The sequence below is a fragment of the Pituophis catenifer genome, unplaced genomic scaffold (genome assembly GCF_029215685.1).
Source record: "Pituophis catenifer annectens isolate HBS135680 unplaced genomic scaffold, rPitCat1.0.hap2 SCAF_1, whole genome shotgun sequence".
Classification (NCBI taxonomy): Eukaryota; Metazoa; Chordata; class Lepidosauria; order Squamata; family Colubridae; genus Pituophis; species Pituophis catenifer.
This window is the reverse complement of record NW_027256881.1, coordinates 58,394,434-58,415,594: the sequence shown is the minus strand read 5'-3', so window position 1 is coordinate 58,415,594 and position 21,161 is coordinate 58,394,434. Positions and strand designations below refer to the sequence as shown.

The following is a 21,161-nucleotide window of genomic DNA, read 5'->3' as shown; positions in this document are numbered from 1 at the left end:
CTATAGAGTCGTTTTGAGGGTAGGAGTTGAAACAATTTATGTCCAGGATGCGAGGGGTCTGTAAATATTTTCACAGCCCTCTTTTTGACTAGTGCGGTATACAGGTCCTCAATGGAAGGCAGGTTGGTAGTAACTGTTTTTTCTGCAGTTCTAATTCTAATGCAGTTACACATACATCCTATTTGTGCAGTTTTTAGAAACAAAATTCAAGATCAGAAGATGTAGCATAATTAATCATCTATTAACTCTTTTGTCTCACATTTTCAACTGATGTTATATACCTGAAGATTTTTTTTTATTTTTATTATCCTCTCTTTTTTTGCATATATAAGACAGGGTGAGGAACGTATCAATATTTTCTCCTATTTTGTTCACAACAGCAACCCTGTGAGGTCAATTGATGGAGAGAGATTGACTGGGGAATGCCTAAGGTGGCCTAGCATCAGTCTCCTGGGCTCTAGACTGGGACCTTAACCATTACTCCAAACAGCTTTTACCTTAAGAGGATTTCACTCATAAATGAATTTAATCAATCAAACTTGATGAGGGGTGTTTTGATTCTAAAGTGTTCCTAAAACTTGCTTTTGTTGTTTAATTAGTCTCTTGTCTGTATGAAAACAAACTATATTTATTAAAAATGTTATTTTGGACTATTTATGAGTAATATTGTCCACGATGTTTCTTAATACATGGCCAGGAAAAACTTGCTGCACTATTTTATACAATAGGATATTAGAGATTAATCAAATAATTTCAGCACACAAAAGGTATCTTGCTGTTTCAGTTCCCAAGAGAGGATTGCCACTCCCCATTTTGAATGTTCATTATTGTCTTTCATATCCATCTGATAAATGTATTAAAAACACCATCTGGAAGGGACGTCATTCCGTGAAGCATTTCAGGGTTTTTGGTTCCCTTGGCTTTTCCCTATGGTATTTCTGTCTCAATCTGTGTCACTTTGTTTATAAAAATGCACTACCAGAAACAACACTGTCTTGCTTCTAAGGGTTTTTTTTTTTTGTCCTTCAACTAAATATTATATGTAACAGGTTATAAGATGGAAAACAGAATATGAATTATATTTTATTATATATTGTTTTTGCAGAACATATTTCTTCACAAATTGAATGTACCATTAGAATGGAAAACAATCCATATTAATGTAAATGCACCATAGAAGGAAACAAAATGTTTATTTTAATGTTTATTTTAAAATTGTTTTATAATTTTAGAATTATAAGTTGCCCAGAGTCACTTGGTTGAGTTGGGCGGTTATAGAAATTGAATAAATAAATAAATAAAAATTTCAAAATAATAAAAATAGGTAGATAAATTTCATGTTATTCTTTCTGGCCCGTATCAGGCAACAGGTGGCCAATAGACTGAATATATTATGAAACAGTAACATTTAAAAATAATGTTATTTCCAAGACAAGACTTTAAAATTATGTGTGTGTGTGTATAAAATTATATATATACGCACACACATATATACCCACACATATATGTATGTATGTGTGTATATATATATTATAAATAAAATATAAATATGTATATAATATATATACACACACAAACACACAAACACACATACATATATATAAGTATACATAAATATATATCTTCAGTAATACCTAATGAGAAATGAGCAAAAGGAAAAAAAATCAGACATATGTCTTTAGTTATTTTCTAATTTGACAATCGTTTTTTTAAAAAGTCAAAATATTATTTACTGAAATTTTTTTGCATTAATTGGATTTTATTTGACTAAAATTTCTTATATTTATTTCAATACAGTAAGAAAATACTAATGAAAGGACACTTTTTAGACAATGGCTGAACTATAAATTCCATAAGCTATCGAATGTTCTGTGCACATTCTGAACCTTCTTTTATGCTTTACATGTGAACAGAAAAGCACAGGGTTTCCCCACAATGTCTGACAATTTTATGATGATAAAAGTCTAAGCTGTTACCCTCAATATCTATTTTAGATTTATTTCTGTATATGAGAAAGCAATTGACATTCTTTTGTTATATAATTAAAGACTAAAAATAATTACTGTATTAACCTTTAGCACATTCTTTTATATGGAATTGGCAGAAATCAGAAATTGAAGAAATATTGATAACTGCTAAATCAGAGGCAATTCAATACTACTGGTTGTAATTGGATAGAAGAATAAATGGAAAAAAGTAGAGATAATCACTCTTAAGAACTGACAGAGGAAGACCACTAATCACCCTGAGATAATGAAATTGTTACAATGGAGAAGACATCATTATTAAATTGATACAGCATTCTAACATGAGCTAACATGGGATTGACTATCTAATACAAGATAATGGAAAAGAAAGCTGATATGGCACAGCAATTCAGACTGCTGCTTAAAGCTTCCCTCTTCTGAGCTCAATTTAGTTGTTAAATAGAAGTGGAGGATTCTAGAAGCATAGGAAAAAATGATTTGGTAAATGCAACAATATAGGAGATAGGTTAACTGAATTTTACTAAGATGGTTTTATTGCCAATAATACATACTTCATGCAACATCAATGCAGATTCTACACATGAAATCAATATGACTGGAATCAAATAGATTGCATAATTCAAAATAAAAGGAAAAGTGCAATCCAGTTACTATTTTCAGATGCATGAAGAGATCTTAGGCTCTTAGGGTTAAATACACGGATTAAAGTTTAAAGAGAGTAGGTGTAGTAATAAAGTACAGGTAGTCTTTGAGTTACAACAGTTCATGAAAACTGATCTAGGAAAATAAAACCCTAAACCTAATTCAGATACAAAAAGATTTGACTGGCTTTCAAAACAGTTTACTATGATAGCATATGTATGAACACACATGCACATGCACATACACAAAGAGAAGATGAATATGCTGAGAAACAAAAAGGATATTTTGCCACTGAATCAAGACTTCCAGTTTTAAGCAAGAAGGATATGGAAAGCTATCTCAAGCAAGGATGTCAATCATTAAAGGAAAATAACAATAAAATTAAAAAAAAATTTTTTTTAAAAAAAGATTAGAGCAGGGGTTCCCAACCGGAGGTGTGAGATGATATTACAGGGTGTGTGTGTGTGAAAACTTGGGTTTAGAAGTTTCAAAATTATAGTGTATAAGCATAATTATATGCATATAATTATTGACTTTTGTAAGGGGTGCGAGAATATATCAGAAGCGTTCTAGGAGTACGGGGTATAGAAAAGGTTGGGAACCCCTGGATTAGAAGAATTATGGAAAAATTTACAGCTAAGGCAGGGATACTCAAGAATAATTATAGAAGAAAACAGTGGCAAATGAACGTAAAGACAGAAGGAAAGACTACATCAGTGGTGGGTTGACCCCAGTTCGGACCGGTTCTATAGAACCGGTAGTAAAACCGGCAGGAGGCTCCGCCCACTGACCCTGACGTCATCCGAAGCGATATGTGCAGAAGCAAGGCACGCACACGAGTGAAGCGAGCGCACACGAGCCCGTTGCAAACTGGTAGTAAAGGTAAGTAGAACCCACCCCTGGACTACATGTAATCCCTTTACAAAAAGGATTATACATTTAGAGAAACACTGAAGAGTAGAAGTACAAGAGGTAATAAATCAGCAAATAAATCAAATGTGAAAGTATCAGACGCAGATGAAGCATCCACCATTAAAAGTTGTAGGAGATGCTATTCAAGTATTATCAGCTCTTTGACAGCAAACTTGGAAGAAAACTGTGTAATCCAGAATTTGGAAAAGATTAGTGTATAAACTATCTCAATGCAACAGTATGTGTCAGTAACAAACTCACTCCATCAATCTCTTATGTAAGAAAAAAAATGCAACCATGGACTGGAAAGACCTTTAAAAGGAGAAAAGAGAACTGAATGGCAACAGCTTCATATAGAGAAGACATTAAATTGCTCAAAGAATGCCTCACTAAGTGAAAGATAGAACAATATTTTACAACACCAAGGTAATGCTACTAAGAAATTGATTTGACTTTTTCCTTCTGTTGGACATTTAAATGATTTCTATAAAAACCACTACTGAGCAAGGGAGAAATGAGCATTTATTCACTTTGTCCCTTTCCACATTTTAAACCATTTCTCCCAGGCACAAAAAGATACGCAAATGAAGCCTTAGTGATTCATAAATGCTAGACAACTTTCTCTAGAGGATGTCCAAGGACATTCCATTTTTTATAGCCACTGTTTGGTCTGCAACCATTATTCACTCTTCTGTCTCTCTGAGTACTATGGAACTAACATAAAAAGAGGTTATAATTTGGGCACCTGAAAAGATAAGAGATTTTCAGTTGTGCCTGTAACCATATAACCTAAACTTTGCCTTCCAAAAATAGCTAACAAATGATAAATGGTATTTTTAACACTGTATCAAACTTTTTATGTGGTAAAGAGTTATTCAATTGTTTAATTTTAACAAGTTCCTATTTTTTTTCCCTAAAGCAAACTGAGTGTGCAGAGTTTAAACAAAACAGAATGAAATTATTTGCCAATTTGTGGAAAAGTTTCTAACCAGTATCTGTAGGCCACAGATTTTATTGTGCTATGACCACAGGAAACCACCACAACAGAGATTTCCAGAATTTTGAAAGTAAATATTGCTATATAGAGTACAGAAAGAGTAAAAAAAAGTATAAGCCAAATAAAATATTTGAGCCTGGATAGCTCAACAGACTAAAAGCCTGTTATTAACATTCATCTGTCTGCAATTATTGCATGTTCGAATCTCTCCAGGCTCAAGGTTGACTCAGCCTTCCATCCTTTCTAAGGTAGGTAAATTGAGGACCCAGTTGTGGGGGCAGTAAGCTGACTTTGTATAAAATATACTAAAGTATGAAGGCTATTGCTTAACGCATTGTAAGCCGCCCTGAGTCTCCGGAGAAGGGCGGCATATAAATCTAATTAAAAAAAATAAAAATAAAAATGTATATATGTTTTTTAAGATGAGGACTCATTTACACCAACATCATACACTACAGTATTCCTCTCCATAGCTTTTTTTATTGTAAAACATCCTTGCTTGTACTATATACATTTATAGTTTTCTATACATTGCTACATATATTATATGCACGGAACCCTTCTCCTTTCTTGCAGGTTTCTGCAGTGCTTTGAATAAAATTCTCCAAAGATACTTCACAACATTCAGGATGTGAATATAACACGTGTCTGCAACTGTTTTTTTTTTTTGGGGGGGGAGGGGCGGGGAATGCGTAGCTTCCTTCAAAAGTGTAATTTTGGATCTAAGATGAAGCACTTCTTAGTATTATTTCTTTGTCTTTCTTGCCATTGGTCTTATACAAGAAACTGTATTGTTATATTGTTATACAATATAACTGTTGTTGAGGGTTGTTGTTTTTTTTATCAAAAATTTTATCTCTGCTGTAGTCTGGAATCTAAACCCAATTTCCGTGCCCAGATTCCTTTGCTTTTCTTATTTGTTCAATTTGTTGTCTTCTGAAATGGAGAGATGTAACATATTCCTTTTTCCTCCTCACCTTTTATTTTGTATTCTGTTTTCATCAGCAACGCCTAGTCTACCTAGCTATTCAGTTCAGATATTTTCCTAGCACTTCTTCATGCCTATGTATCTGGTAAATGTTGTTATTCTTCAGCATATCATAGATATTCAGAATACAAAACATAAATATATTAAGAAAGTAATTTTCTTTTCTGGATAAAATAATGTTTTTCTATACCTTTCATTATCTTTGTATACAAAAAAATAAACCTGTACATTTTTTGAACTTTAGATCTTTTCTGAGCAAATAATCTTATTCATTTGTTCTTTTAAGCAATTTACATAGCTGTCCATCTCACAGCAGTCAGTTTGGATGGTATATAAAATGCTACAACCACAATCAAATCATAATACACCAGATAGTAGAATATCAACAACAACAATAAACAGACCAGTGGCGATTCTATATTCTATATAAATGGCAATAGAAATTCTGAAAATGGAAAACCAAACAAAAAGGAAACAATCCAGTTTGGAAAGATCGATGGGAAACTCAATATGCCTATAACAATAATGCTGGATGAAGATGAATGTAGCAAAAATCTAATGGAAGACCTAATAATAATAGCAGAAAGGGTTAAAATCAAATGAAAGGGATTAAAAACTGGGTATCTCTTGGAAATAATTGATTGCATGGCTTTAGGCTCAAAAATCTAACTAGTTACATCCAATGATAGCTAACAGCTTAATGAAGAACTGCATAAAGCAGATACCAGCAGTTGGTTAATAATTGACAAAATGTATCTAGTTTTAAAAAACTAGCAAAGGGATAACACTAGGAAACTATAGGCCATAACATGCTTATATACAATGTTTAAATATGTTCTTGTTTCAAACCATTTTGCTGCTTATCCAAGTAGCTTCTTCAGAGCAAACTAGCAGGGGGACCCCATATATATTCCTTCCACTCCTTCAGAGTGGTTTCATTTCTTACCTAATCTGAATAGTCTTCTTAGGTAAGAAGGCAGAGAGTTGTTGGGATGTAAATGTTCCAACTCCTAAATTTAGGACAGGGAAGATAGACAGTTTAAGAGAGGAGTGAAGGAATCCATTTATGCCAAAGTGGAAAATCCTTCCCTCAATAGAGGTAGAGGCCATGGTCCCCCCTTGTTTATGCTGTTCTTTCATCAGTCTTCAGGAAGATTAAGACCATTTCACAGGTTCACCATGGAGGCCACACTTAACAACCCATTTACAGGAAAGGATTTAGGATTTGGAACATTTACATTCCAACAACTCTCTGCCTACTCACCTAACAAGCCTATTCATTAGGTGAGAAATGAAACCACCCTGGAGGACATATGTGGAATCCCCCAAACCAACTTGTTCAGACTGAAGAAGTTATTTGGATAAGCAGCAAAACATTTTGAATCAACAGAAAAATAAGTCCAGTTGCCACGACTCAATTTCCAGACAATTCTCGCTGGATAACTGAGAATCTTCATTGACAAGGTTTAAATACTCACAGGCATTATAGCAGATAACATCCAAGATTATTTAGAAGAAAATAGCATCCTTCCAGTACAATAAAAGGAAAAGCATCAGTACAAAAGAAACTTTTGATTGATAAAATGGTTCTGGAAAATTGCAAAAGTTGAAGAACCATTTTACGTAAGATGGCTTGATTATAAAAATACGTTTTGCCAGTGCTGCACATTCTTCTAGGCTTCTAGCATTGGCAAAATCTCTCTTTTTCGGTTTTATACCAAATGTTCATTGCAATTGCAAACCAGTTACTGGTTAACAATTGATCTCTATGAACAGCCCTTTGAATTCAGGCAAGATTTGCTATCTAACATGATACCATTAAGGAGTACTCCATAGCAGTACTCAAAATATGTCAGAAGATGACAAAGCAGTTTTAAAACCATGTAGACCAGGGATCCCCAATCCCCAGGCCACAGACCAATAGGAACTTGGCCGGGCAAGCTAGCAAAGCTTCATCTGCCCATGTGCAATATCTAGGTAACATGTGAAAACACGCCTCCCAGTCCATGGGGAAAAAAATTCCTGTCCCTGGTGCCCAAAAGATTGGGGGCCGCTGATCTAGACCATTATTATAGTGTTTTGTATTAGGTTTATTGTATTATTTGTACTAGATAAGATTTAATTTGTCATATTTTAGGTCTATTCATTGCTTTTATCTGTTCTGTTAGATTTTTAAAAGGTTTTTTAAAATATTTTTTTTAGCTTAAGTAATTTCATTTTTGTATTTTATATGTTTTTAAATTCCTTATACTTCACCCTTCTTATGCTGGTCTTTGACTATAGTAAAAGTCAAAGACCACCATAAGGATGGTGAGTTACAAGGAATAATAAAGGTTAATTTGATTTGGGTACATTTTTTAAACAAATGATAAAGTGCATCATTGGTAATATAATTCCCATTCATATCACTTACCTATTAGTCCTCTGTCAAGAGTGAAGGTTTTGTTGGTGAACATGCATTCAAAAGCCACAATATGGAAAACTTTGTTTACTGTGTTGTGTGTTCCAACTATTCTGATATACCTGTAAGTAAAAACAAAACAAAACAAAACAAAAATCAACAGAATGAAATATGCAACATAGCGCTGATCTTTACTAATGCTGCAAGGATCAGTTTATTTCTGTACTGAGAGACTGAAGTGCCAAGAGAATGAAAAAAAACAGGCTTGTAGTAAGTGCATAAATAAATATTCCAGCTATATGAGAAATATCTCCTCCTTTCCAACCCACACCCCTATCCCATCTAGTAAGGAGGATAATATCAGCACTTGGCAAAAACCATTTTTTTGTACTGTTGCAGCAACAGCAACACAACAAACATTTTAGGGAAAACCTTAATAAAAATGAATCAAAACTTACAATATTAAAGAAAGAAAACAATTACATAATATTAGAGAAGCAAAGTTCTTGCTATATTTAGTGTATAAAGAATATTTATAACTAAATGATTTATTTAAAACAAACAGAGCCACTTCATCCTGAAGATTTTTGTTTACCTACTTTCAAATATTTGTCATATCTCTTGCAAATTGTTACTGGAGTTTTCAAGCTGAGTAACTGCTTTTTATGAATAAAATGCTAGGCTTTTCAGCTCAGCCTATTGTTCTACAATATCAAAATTCTGATTTTGATATTTGATATTTTATCTGCATAAAATGAACATTCTACAACTTTGTATATTGGAGAATGACCTTTTAAAAAGTGAAAAGGTTGGTTTGATTTTCTTTTTCTTCTAAATGCAGGCTAGATTGGGCAAAACAATTAGATTGTCTATTATCAATCAGATGGGGGAGGCTTATTTTCTCTGACTTCTTGATTTCAGGCCTCTGATGAATCAAACGTAAGCCAGTGCAGGTCAATAATTTAGATTTTTAAAAAAACTCTAGTTACCAATGAGGCAAGCAAATCAAAAAATAAAGGAGACTGCTGCTTACCCCAGGAATGAGGTAAAACTATAATTCAGTATATCATCACACCAATCAGCACGAGGAACAGAAACTAACTCTATATGATATGCAATATTGGATTATTGATAATATTCTTTAAATACTGTTTAAATTTGTAAAGGATTGAAGAGCAGAATATTCTTGAATTCCATTTAAAAAAAGCTGTAATGATGCTTTAACAATCTAGAACAGTTATCAACCATGATGCCATAGAACATTTGTGTGCCATGAAAAGGTTATGGCTGTGCCAAATCAACAAACCAAAGCAAATGAGAGGAAGTGATCCACAGCCAGAACCCCACCTCTATGATATCACCAGGGTGGATTGACTCCATTTCCCCTCCCAAGTCCCAGGAACTTGTGATGTCATGGGACTTCCAGTTTAATGACTCAAATGTCCCACCCATGAAATGTATCCTGTGGCATGAAAAATGTTGAAACCATGATCTAGATATGAAATAAGGCTGGGGAAGAGAGTGAATGGGTTGAGAAGAACAAGACTAAGACATTTGTGGTGGGATGGACAGAGGTGAGAAGTTTAAAGAAGGCAACATATGAAGCAGTTTATGGACCCAATGGAAGCATGGATGGTAAGGAAAAAGGGAAATACAATACATTTTGTTGGCATTGTTGGCATAAATTCTATTTAATTATCTTCACCTTTCACCATTAGTTTTTTTTTTTGTCTGTATACTGTTGCTTATTCCAACAAATACAGTGTGATAGGCATATATGTATGTTCTACTTTATAATGTTCCATATTATATCTAGAAACCTTAAAGACGTACTCGTAAGAGAAATATAAGCCAGCAAGATGCAGAGGTTTTTTAAAGATAAAACCTTAATTTATTCTTGTTCTTGTTACCAGATTGAATTTTATAAACCAAAAAACAAGCAGAGAAAAGGCAATTTAACCCAACCCCTTTAATATGCCCATTATACACACTCGTATCAAACTACAAAATGATGCATGCTTCCATTTTTCATTGTAGACACAAAGAAATGTTATTATTCACCTCTTTTTCATCATAATGAAAGGTTCCATAAATCAAAGACAAAGACAATAAATCAATCCTCCTCACCTAAAGAAAAAACCTTTCTCTTTTTAACTGGCCCTACTCTCATTCCATACTATAAATATGCTCCCTCTTTTTCTCCCCCCTCCTATATACACAGGCACACTGTATTTTGTGTATGTTTAAAAGTTTTACTACAAGCTGTTTTTTAAATTTTCAACTGCAGCTCTCTCTGCCATAGTTGTCATGAAGAATCACAAATATTTAGCAAATTTTTAGCTATATGTGAGATCCAACAAAAGGCCTGAAATGTGTGTAAAACCCTATTATTTGTTGCTAAACCTTTGGATTTTATTATTGCTATAAAGCTAAAGATATTGTGAACTTAACTCCCGGATACCACTGCAAACCCAGACGGAATTCTTGAAAATAATGTCCCATTAAATTTTTTATGTATGTATGTATTCAATTTATATGGCCATCCATCTCAACAAGTGTTTGAGTGGAAACAGAATGAATATAAAATGAAAACAATCAGAAGCATTGAAAAAAATAAAATAAAAATAAATAAAAGCAGGAAGGAAACATTATAACCTAAATTACTAATGCAACTCAGAAGCAGGTTTCTGCAGACTAAGGGGCTTGGGGAATGAATAACTTATACAATTTACATGTGCTGCTGCATTCTGCATTTGAAGTTTTCAAATGCTCTTCAAGAGCAGCCCGATGTGGAGCACATTGCAGAAATCAAGACAAGAAGTCTCTTTTGTCCTCAGGACTTAACTTTCTACAAGCATTAACCTTGAATCAATATGCTCCTCTTGTTCTTAATGGGAGAATGAGTCCAGATATTAATGAAATTAGATTATTAATAAATGTTCAGAAAAATCCCAAGCAAAGTAATATACAATATCTCAGTGGAATTTTAAAAAATCACAAAATTATTAGAATATAATTTCTTATCATCCAAAGTGAAAATACATGTTATTAAATCAACAGCTATCTATATAAAAGGAATTACATTTTAAGAATACAATTAGGATTTTGCTGCATATTCTTTGAAGATGATATAATTTAACTTCAGCGCTATTCTCTTGACGGTGGGCACGGCAGTCATGCCTGGGAGTGACACTGCCTTGCTCCAATGAGACTGAGTCTGCTGTAAAGTTCTTAAGTCCCGCCTCTTCCTGTGTGGTCCAGTTTTTTGACTCGGTCTTCTCTGGGACAGTCGTGTCTGTAGTTTCTCTACTATTTTTAGAGTATTTACTCTGCTTTTTGATTTTATTTTATTTTATTTTTTGTTATTTCTAATTGACTCTAACTGGAGCGAGAAAGGCTTTTGCTCATTCTTGGAACCACAACGGTTAGTCATAATGACGGACGCCAGCCTAGTAGGTTGGAGAGCTCATCTGGAGACACACATGATTCAAGGCAGGTGGTCCCCTCCGGAATGCGACCTCAACATCAATCTCCTAGAACTCAGGGCGATCTTCCTCGCTCTTCAGGGATTCCGGGCTCAGATCCAGGGCAGAGATGTCCTTGTCCTCACGGACAACATCACTGCCAAAGCACACATAAACAGGCAGGGAGGGACCCGTTCCCGAGTTCTTCTCCAGGAGTCTCTTCGGCTGGGGCTCTGGGCCGAGTCCCACCTAATTTCTCTCAGGGCAGAACACATTTCGGGGGTGTCCAATGTTCAAGTGGACTCCCTCAGCCGCAATCCAATCGACCCGGCAGAGTGGAGCCTACACCCTCGTCTATTCCAGGAGCTTTCCAGAAGGTTCGGCCATCCTCAGGTGGACCTGTTCGCCTCAGCAGTCAACCATCAACTACCCCGTTTCTTTTCACGTTTCCCAGCTCTGGGGGTGGAAACAATAGATGCCTTACGCAATCCGTGGCCAAAGGGAATCCTTCTCTACGCCTTTCCTCCATTCCCTCTGGTAGCCAAGGTGGTCCAGAAACTCATCAGGGAGGGGGCAGAAATGGTACTGGTGGCCCCCATTGGCTTCACCATCCTTGGTTCGCGGACCTAGTGTCCCTGTCAGTGGCCCCTCCCTGGAGGATTCCCGACAGTCAGGTGTCTCTACTACAAGGATGACTAGTTCATCCAGATCCACAGTCCTTCCAGCTAGCCGTCTGGAGATGGAGCAGTTCCTCTTGACGGAGGCTCAAGTTCCCCCGGATGTCATCACAACCATTCAGGCCTCTCGACGAGGATCTACGACTCGTATTTACAACGCCACATGGACTGCTTTCTCCAAATGGTGCAGGCGGTGCACTATACTTCCCACATCAGCATCAGTTGTTCAGATCCTTGGTTTCCTACAAGACGGTTTCTCTTCAGGTCTCTCTCCGAATATTCTACGATGCTAGGTATCAGCGCTTTCATCTATTCTGTCTTACTCATCAGCTGTATCGCTGTCTAAAGATCCTTTGATTCACAGTTTTTTATGTGGAGCTACAAACCTCAGGCCTCTAGTCATACACAGGTTTCATACTTGGGACCTTACCAAGGTATTGTCAGCATTCACTAGGCACCCTTTAGAACCTCTTCAGGAGGTGGACCTCAAATTTCTGTCTTTCAAAGTCTCTTTCCTGGTGGCCATAACCTCAGCCCGCCAGATTTCAGAATTAGCAGCCCTATCGGTCCGTCAAGATCTGTGTATTTTTCATGCGGACAAGGTGGTCCTGCGTCTGGATCCGGCATTTATTCCTAAAATCAACTCTGTCTTTCACAGATCGCAGGAACTTGTTCTTCCCAATTTTTGCCCTTCTCCTCAGCACCGACTAGAACAGACATGGCACACTCTAGACATTCGCAGAGCCCTTAAGATCTACATTGCCCACACATCTTCTTTCCGTCGCACAGAAGCCCTGTTTGTCGCCTTCCAGCCCTCTTCCATGGGCGCCAAGCTGTCTTCTTCGGCCATTGGACGGTGGATCAGGGCTACCATAGCTATGGCGTATTCAGTCCAGGCCTTGCCGGTTCCCCGGAATATTACGGCACACTCCAAAGGAGCGCGGCCACATCAGCGGCCTGGTCCACCAGGGCCCCCCTAGAGGAAGTTTGCAGAGCGGCCACCTGGTCCTCTCCTACTCCGTTCATCTGGTATTACCGGTTGGATACTTACGCCTCAGCTGATGCGGCATTTGGAAGGAGAGTGTTGCAAGGAGTTCATCTGGAGACTGCTTCCCGGGTCCGGCCTGATCCCACCCTATAGGACATTGGCTTTGGTGTGTCCCAGGCATGACTGCTGTGCCCACCGTCAAGAGAATGGGCGTTGGTCTTACCTGATATGCCCTTTCTGTGACAGGTGGGCATGGCAGTCGGCCCCTCCCTGTTGGGCAGTTCCCGGGCATGGGGGTGGGTGGCAATCTCATGTATGTTCTAATTTTCCAGACACGACAGTCTGCTGATCTACCTCGTCTCAAAACTGGACCACACAGGAAGAGGTGGGACTTAAGAACTTTACAGCAGACTCGGTCTCATTGGAGCAAGGCAGTGTCACTCCCAGGCATGACTGCTGTGCCCACCTATCACAGAAAGGGCGTATCTTGTAAGACCAACGCCCATTTGCCATGCTACTAATGTTGAAAAGCTTAGATTAAGAACAGATTTTTGAAAATAGGTTCTTTAAACTAGATTTTGATTAATATTTTAATGCTTGTATTTCTATGAATATTTGGGAATTTTTTTTCTAATACAGGCTTACCACAATTTTTTTTCAAGAGTTGTGCTTCAGTGGGATTCTTCCTTTATTTAAAGAATACTGTCATTTTCTTCCATTCCTTTTTCTTTTTTCCTCTGTGGATTCTGTTCTGCACCAAGCTATAACTACTTCATTAACTATACTGTCTTTTAAAATGAACATTTTTCTTTCTTAAAATTATTCCTTTTTTCCTTCAGAAACTACAAAAATTACATGGAATAGTTGTATAGTTACATATCTTTAATTGCAAAGTTCTTTTCTTTTCGCTCCTGTGAATTTTCCAGACCTTAAAAACCCTTCAGAAGGAAGCTTTGTAGAAGAGAAAGTGAACCAATATTTTGAAGCTCCATAGTTTCTATATTCAGAGAAAATTGAAACTTGGTCAATATCATCCAAAGTATTGGAATCAAACTATATTTTAAGAAATTGGTAGTAAGATACATAGTATGCCTTTCATGCTCAAGCACAAATAACGACAATTGGATATACAGTCCCAACTGGGCAAAAATATATGCTTTCACACATATGACTGTTCTTTACTCAACTATAAACTATACATGTCTATGGAGATTCTCAGTCATCCAGGTCATAGTTGCCCCAAAGGTGCTTTTTTCAAGAGGCAATTGAACTTTCTGTTTTTTCTTCGAAGATGTTTCGCTTCCAAGAAGCTTCTTCAACTCTGACTGGATGGTGGGGAATTATATATGACATGTAAACCAAACTGAAATAGAACTCAAGATTCATAGAGATACAAGCAACTGTTAGTTGGCTAGATGACTATAAATAAAATCAATTACATTTCATTTACTGATTACTGTCTACAATGGTTTAGTTAAGTTCTATTAAATGATATCTAACCTTATTAAGATCTGAACTGAAAAATTTGGGCAAAGATAAAAAATTCCTTCTCCCTTAGAGAGAAGGGAATGTGAAGAGGAAAAAAAGTGAAGGTTAATATCTGTAAAAAGTTCTGTCAGATAACAAATAATAAAATGCTATAATGGCAAACATATGGTTAAGGGAAATAGTGTGAGAAAACTAATTGGTTTATAACCTTCTGTCCCTGGAGATGCATATTATATCTAAAATAGTGTAACTGAATGGAAAATTGAGGTTTTTAGATAGCATTTTCAAATGCATTCTGATATTCCAAATCAAAAAAGGCATTGCAGACAAGCAATTTACATCCATCTTTGGGGGATATTCCATGGAGAGAAACTGTATGCATATACTTTATTTTCTCCAAGGACCACCCAAACAACTTAAACAGATGGAAGATAATTAAACCTTAAACATGGCTGGAGATGGCAGATACTGAACAGATTGCCTATCTTTGATGAGAATCAAAATTTCAGTAAGAATAAAAATACATCTGTTGTAAAAAGGATGAACACAGATATTATTTAACTCCAGATAAATATAATACCAACAATTAAAATGCTCAATACTTCCTAATTTTTTAAAACTACATCCAGTTAACCTACCCCAGCAGTTATTAACACTAATCTTAAAGATATTTTTTAGAAGAACTGCCTTGATCCTATCTGTTCATCTTATTACCTTTCCTCATCTATTTACAAAGCCCCCCTCAAAAAAATCAATTTATCAATTTGTATCAAATGCCCATACTCTGTAAATTGTTACCTCTATCTCTTAATCTCAAATTAGTAGCCAGTCATAATTTTATCCAAGATTTATTTGTTCCTACTTTTTGTTGTTCATACTATTATTAACCATTTCCAAATCCATTAATTCAGCAGCATCTATTCTGTCCACTCTTTCTTAATATCCAGCTATCAGAACTGGAAATTACCAACAGAAAAAAAACCATTTTGATCTTTACTGGCATATAAATCTCTGCATCTTTATGATCCTGATAGTCACAGCCATAGTTCCTCAAACTATTCTCTGTGTTTCCAGTAATTTTTTCATTTGTATGTGGCCAGAAATACATTTTGCATCTTCATATCTTCACAAGTTCATTAATAATCTTGGGTACTATTACTGACTTTATATTGTTTAATGTCAATTTAAAATTTTCACTTTCTATTTTTATTTACACAATGAATTCTTCCAAATGAATCATTTCTGTATCTTAATTTTTTTAAAAATATTTTAGACTGCCATTCTTAAAAAAATATTCACTATACAAATCAAACATTAAACATACTTCTTTGTCTCCATTTCTGTTTTTGTGTCACTATATTTTTCTGGATCAAGTACTTCTAGAAGCTTCTTGTTCATTCAATCTTTCCTTTCTTGTTTGACACTTACCATCTCCATCCTTCTTGTTGCCCAAGATTTCACTGACTTTGAGTATCATGATAGTTTTTTTAAAAACCACTAAGATAGCTTTTCTTTGTGACGTTTCAAGAGACCAAAAAAAAAAAAGTCAAATTCAGTTTTCTCTTTTGCCTGTTCCCATAGCTTCTTTTCATACATTAATCCTACAATATTGTTATATTCATATTATATTCTTAATTTCTTAATATGTGTCTTCCAGCTCAAATTCTGATAGTATACATATATACTTTAATTTATTTAAATTATTATTGTACTATACATCAATAATAAATCAACTTGGTACACCAAATTCACTTATTTATATTTTCAATTTCTAAGGCAGCTGACTTACCAACGTTCTGGAAGGCTTAAATTAAAAACAGATAATAATAGTACAATAAAAGGAAGAAAACAGCTACACCAAGGAACCCCCTCCCCCCAAAAAAATTAAACAGTTCCATCTCAAACTGCAGTTTCACACATCTTCTCAGGCCAGTACCTGTTGGAAGAACCAGATCTTTAATGCTCTCTTAAAGGTTAGCAAACTGGTACCTACTTACACTGCTACATTCTGGATTATCTGAGGATTTAATTTTAATCGTCCAAGAGATTGTTAGGTTGGGAAAAAGGGCAACATCTTAACTTCTTTGTTAGGTCCAGTCATTAGGTTACCAACTCAAGTATTTGCTGAAGATCAAGAGATTGCTTGGATAACTTTCTCTTACATGCTATATAGATATATTTGAATATTAGAGGTAACGCCAATCCCCAAAGCTTAAAGAAAAAAAAGGAACAATAATGTATTCAGTTTTCCCATTTCCAATTTCTTTAAGATTGTTTAAAAAGATTTACATTTTTGAAGGAAACAAAGTGGCAAGAATTTCCTCTTGCAGCTTTCAATAAGATATATAAAATCTAATCCTCATAAAAATGACTTGCCCTCCAAAACCAGACAAAATACAAAAAGTAGGCTGGTTGCACAAAGTACTAACCTAAAGCTCAGCAGAAATATTTCCTCACTATATTTACTATGCTCTATTTAATCAACACTTTTGTCTCGGCATTGCCATCTCATAACCTGCAGACATGGAGTCAAAATAACTATTTGTACTTAACTGCAACTCTAAATTAATTATCACATTTGCTGTTTATTTGAAGGATAAATAGGGCTGCCAAACAGATCTTTGTAAATCAAAAAGTGTTTCAAAGAGCTAGAATCACCTGGAAAAAATAATAAAGAGCTCTCTCAATCAAATGATTGGCATATTTTATAATATTGAAAAGTCTTCAAGATGTAAGTATACTTAAAGAAGAAAATACTTTGGGAAGAATGTATTCTCTATAAAAATAATTAAGTCAACTATGTTAACCAGTTATGCTTGCATTTATAAATTGAATTTTCAATCAGACATACAGTACACTAAATCCAGCTTCTCATTCAGCCAATACTACAAAATAATTTCAAAAGTCAATATCTGACAATAAGAACCTAATCTTCTAATGAACCAAATAAATTCCATGCTTGGAATATTTTAGTTATGAACAAACTAACCATATTTGAATGACAAATTCAATCAGTGTTGAGTCTATTTAGCCAAAAGATAAGCTCAATTATACAAATCTAGAGTGATAATAAAAAACAATATTAAGCAATGGAGATTTTCAGAGGATTAGTAATGACTTTGCAGATATATTCAGATTTTCATAAACATTACAAATGGAATCTTACTCTAATAAAGTAATAGGAGTGGTTATAATTATTTACTATGATCCCAATGTTATGCAGTATAGACCACAATTCTAACAATGAGTTTTTTTATCTTGCCTAAATATATATTACTGTTTCTGAAACTTGACTTTAATATAACTAAATCAAAAATGCCAATTCAGTTATCAATTTTGCATATCCAACTAAAATTTAAAAACCACTTGGGAATTTGGAAGATTTAGAAAAGACAATAGGAATCTTTATGACAAAAATCCATTAGTTTCTGAGGTATATGTAAATATCAATCAACCTTTATTATGATTGAAAGCCAGCATATATAGATAAAGAGGCTGATCAAGAACTCTACAGCATCCATTACTTGGTGTCCTTTTATTCTAATGTGTATCCATCAGTTAAATGCATTAATGTTTATGAGATTTTTGTTTCTGTACTTATTGTTTCTATGTTCTCTGGGTCTGCTAAATGAATTGTGGTTTTTTAAAGTAACTTAAAGTAACTTCCTTTATCTAAGATTTTAAAAAATGAACAAGCCAGTAAAACATTGTGTGGCTGATAGTCTATATTACAGTTTGTTTTTGCTTCAGACTGCTTACATCTTATCTTATTTTTAATCAAAGTTATTTTCAGAAAAGTCAACCTAATATCAACCTAAGGGGTATAGCAGATTACTAATAGACAATAACCTCAAAACTGCAAGGGACATGAGATGTAAGAGAATTCAGATGATGATGGTGGTGGTAGTTCCCAGGTTTGGGCTAGTCAGCATTCAGGTTGTAAGATTCCCCATCTGCCTTACATGCCACTTTTAAAGGGGAGAAGGCAGATGGTGGCAGTGAAATAATAAACAACTGTGCCCAAACAGGAAGACAATGCCAATTAGTGGTCAGGGCCATAAAACCAATGAGAACAGAAGGGCAAGATCTTCCCATCTCATACCCAGCACCAACAACCACCAGTCCAGCAACCTGTTTCTACTCCAGTACATTTTTAGGAATAAGAATTAAAAGCTTTTTTTTTTTACATTTAAATTTCTTACCATTTCACAACCCACACCCACCCTACAAAAAAGTTATATAATGAAAAAAAAATCTCTGAATAGATTCCTTTTGTGGCCCTAGTGAAATAAATAAAACAGTACGGCTTGTTTTTAAGTTCCTATTATTTTCCCAATAGTGGAACATTTATATTCTTTAGGGTGCATGATGTTCAGGCTATTTTGACAGGTTTCCCCAGTGGAGCAGTTCAGTCCCAAGCTGAAAGCAAAATACTTTTCTGTTTTCTGCAAATCTCTACTAAAACAACAGAGACCAAGAAAAGTTTTGCCATATGATCAGTTGCCTGTTTGGAAAAACTCTAATTTTCTTGGGGAATAAATTAATGGGGTGGCATGGGAAAAGAAAAATATAATTTTCCCATGAGTAGTCACAGGAATTTCAGAATTGAATTTCCTTTATATTAGCTCTGTTGTATTAACTCTAAAAAAGTAGGCACAATGGAGCTGAATATCAACATTATAAACATCATAGATTTGGTAACAAATAGAAGTTGAAGTACACTGATTGGGAGGATATATAAGAATATGCAGGAATTTTTACAGTACATACATTTTGCATTATGAAATAGAATGTAAAAGTAAACGAGGGGAAAAAATTGTCTGTACACTCCATTAAGGCAAGCATTCATTTTATCTTGCTATTCATTTTGTTTTTGTTTAAATATACCACAGATCAATAGGCCCAAAGATATAAAAGGGCCAAATTTCTTTTCAATCTTCTTTTCTACAGAGGTACTTTACAATTGCTATTACCAGCAATACAGAGCTGACATGCCTAAGACAATTAGACTCAAACAACATTCACAATCTGGTAATTACTGTCTTTACAAAGTTGTTTAGGCAAGAGAAATGCTCTTCAATTTACATCATGTTCAGACCAACTCTCAAGGATATTAAAAGGCAATTCTTCATTGTCTCTTCGTAAAAAAGGAAATGGTGTTATTCAGTACCATCTGCTATTTATTGCCAGATGAAGGGCACATTTCTTACAGCTCACACAGTTGAATCAACACATACATGAAAGGATGATATGTGAAAAAACAGAATCATTATTAAAAATATTAATTAGAAAAACACCCATTTAAATGAAATGTCCTTCTCAGTAAAGACACAGTCTTTTTTGTATTGCAGTGGACATCTCTGCCTTGTAAATGTTAGGAACTCACAAACTGAACATTGAAGCTTCTGACCTTTATATGTAATAGGGACTTTAAAAAAATTACCCTGGGCTATATTCCTGAGTAATTCCTGAACCTTTCATGTCATGCTTTATTCCTCTTTCACTATCAAATCATTCATAATGTTCAGCTACAAGCCTGTGTGTTACTGTTGAAGCAATCAATTGAAAATTAAAATGGTTTATATATTCATGGAAGCAGTTTTTTAGAAAGGTTATATATGTATAGGAAAAATGATGGCAATCTGGAGTTAAAGCAACAAAGATCTAAAAACAGAATTAAGAGGAAAGGCATAAGAATGACGGATGGGTCAGCAGCTGCCTCTGCTGGCGAAAGAGGACAGTGAAAGTAAACTGAGGCCAGTGGAGGGGGAGAGTGTGGCAGAGTGTAGGGCGGCCAAAAAGACAGATATGGGGGAAGATGGATGACTTAAGTGGAGGTGAGCATAGCAGGGCAGGAGAAATGTGAGGTACTTGCTTGACGCAATGCTCTCCTAATAATCACAACTGGGACTACTGGAACTGCAGTCACTAGATGTTTCCTAGCTTAGCGAGAGAAATTCCAGCCCCAATTAGGGTTATTAAGCAAGGATTACTGTACCAGTATGCTTTTATTTCAAGAAAATATACCACTAAATACTTTTGTTCCCATTCTTCAGACATTTAGAGATAAATCCAACATTTATTTTAAATTTAAATTTTAAATTTAAGATCCAAACTTATTCAAAATAACAAAGCATTGCTGTAAGAATAAGAATAATTTTATTTCTATACCACCCTTCTCCCGAAGGACTCAGGGCGGTATACAGCCTATTAAAAGCACAAGACAAACATCAATTAAAATAATTTAAAATTATTAAATAATTCGGCTCAATTTAAAACCCCAGAAATTTAAAACACCCAATTTAAAATTATTATGTTGATAGCCCGGCCTGGCGGAACAACAGGGTCTTGAGTGCACAGCGAAATGCCCGGAGGTCGGAGATCTTACGCACTTCCGGGGGCAGTTCATTCCACAGGGCTGGGGCTCCCACAGAGAAGGCCCTCCCCCTGGGTGTCGCCAGCCGGCATAACTTGGCCGATGGCACCCTGAGGAGACCCTCTCTGTGGGAGCAAACTGGCTGGCGGGAGGCTATTGGTGGCAGAAGTCGGTCTCGAAGGTACCCGGGTCCTATGCCATGGAGAGCTTTAAAAGTGGTGACCAACACCTGTAACTGTT

General features: G+C 35.4%; 1 protein-coding gene across 1 annotated transcript in view; it reads right to left on the bottom strand.

Annotated features, from left to right (window-relative positions):
- Positions 1-21,161, bottom strand: part of BTBD9 (BTB domain containing 9) — a 128,277-nt gene that overhangs the window by 43,972 nt on the left and 63,144 nt on the right. Inside the window, exon 7 of the mRNA XM_070949895.1 lies at positions 7,941-8,050. Coding sequence (XP_070805996.1) covers positions 7,941-8,050 — 110 coding nt within the window. The remainder of the gene's footprint in view (positions 1-7,940; positions 8,051-21,161) is intronic.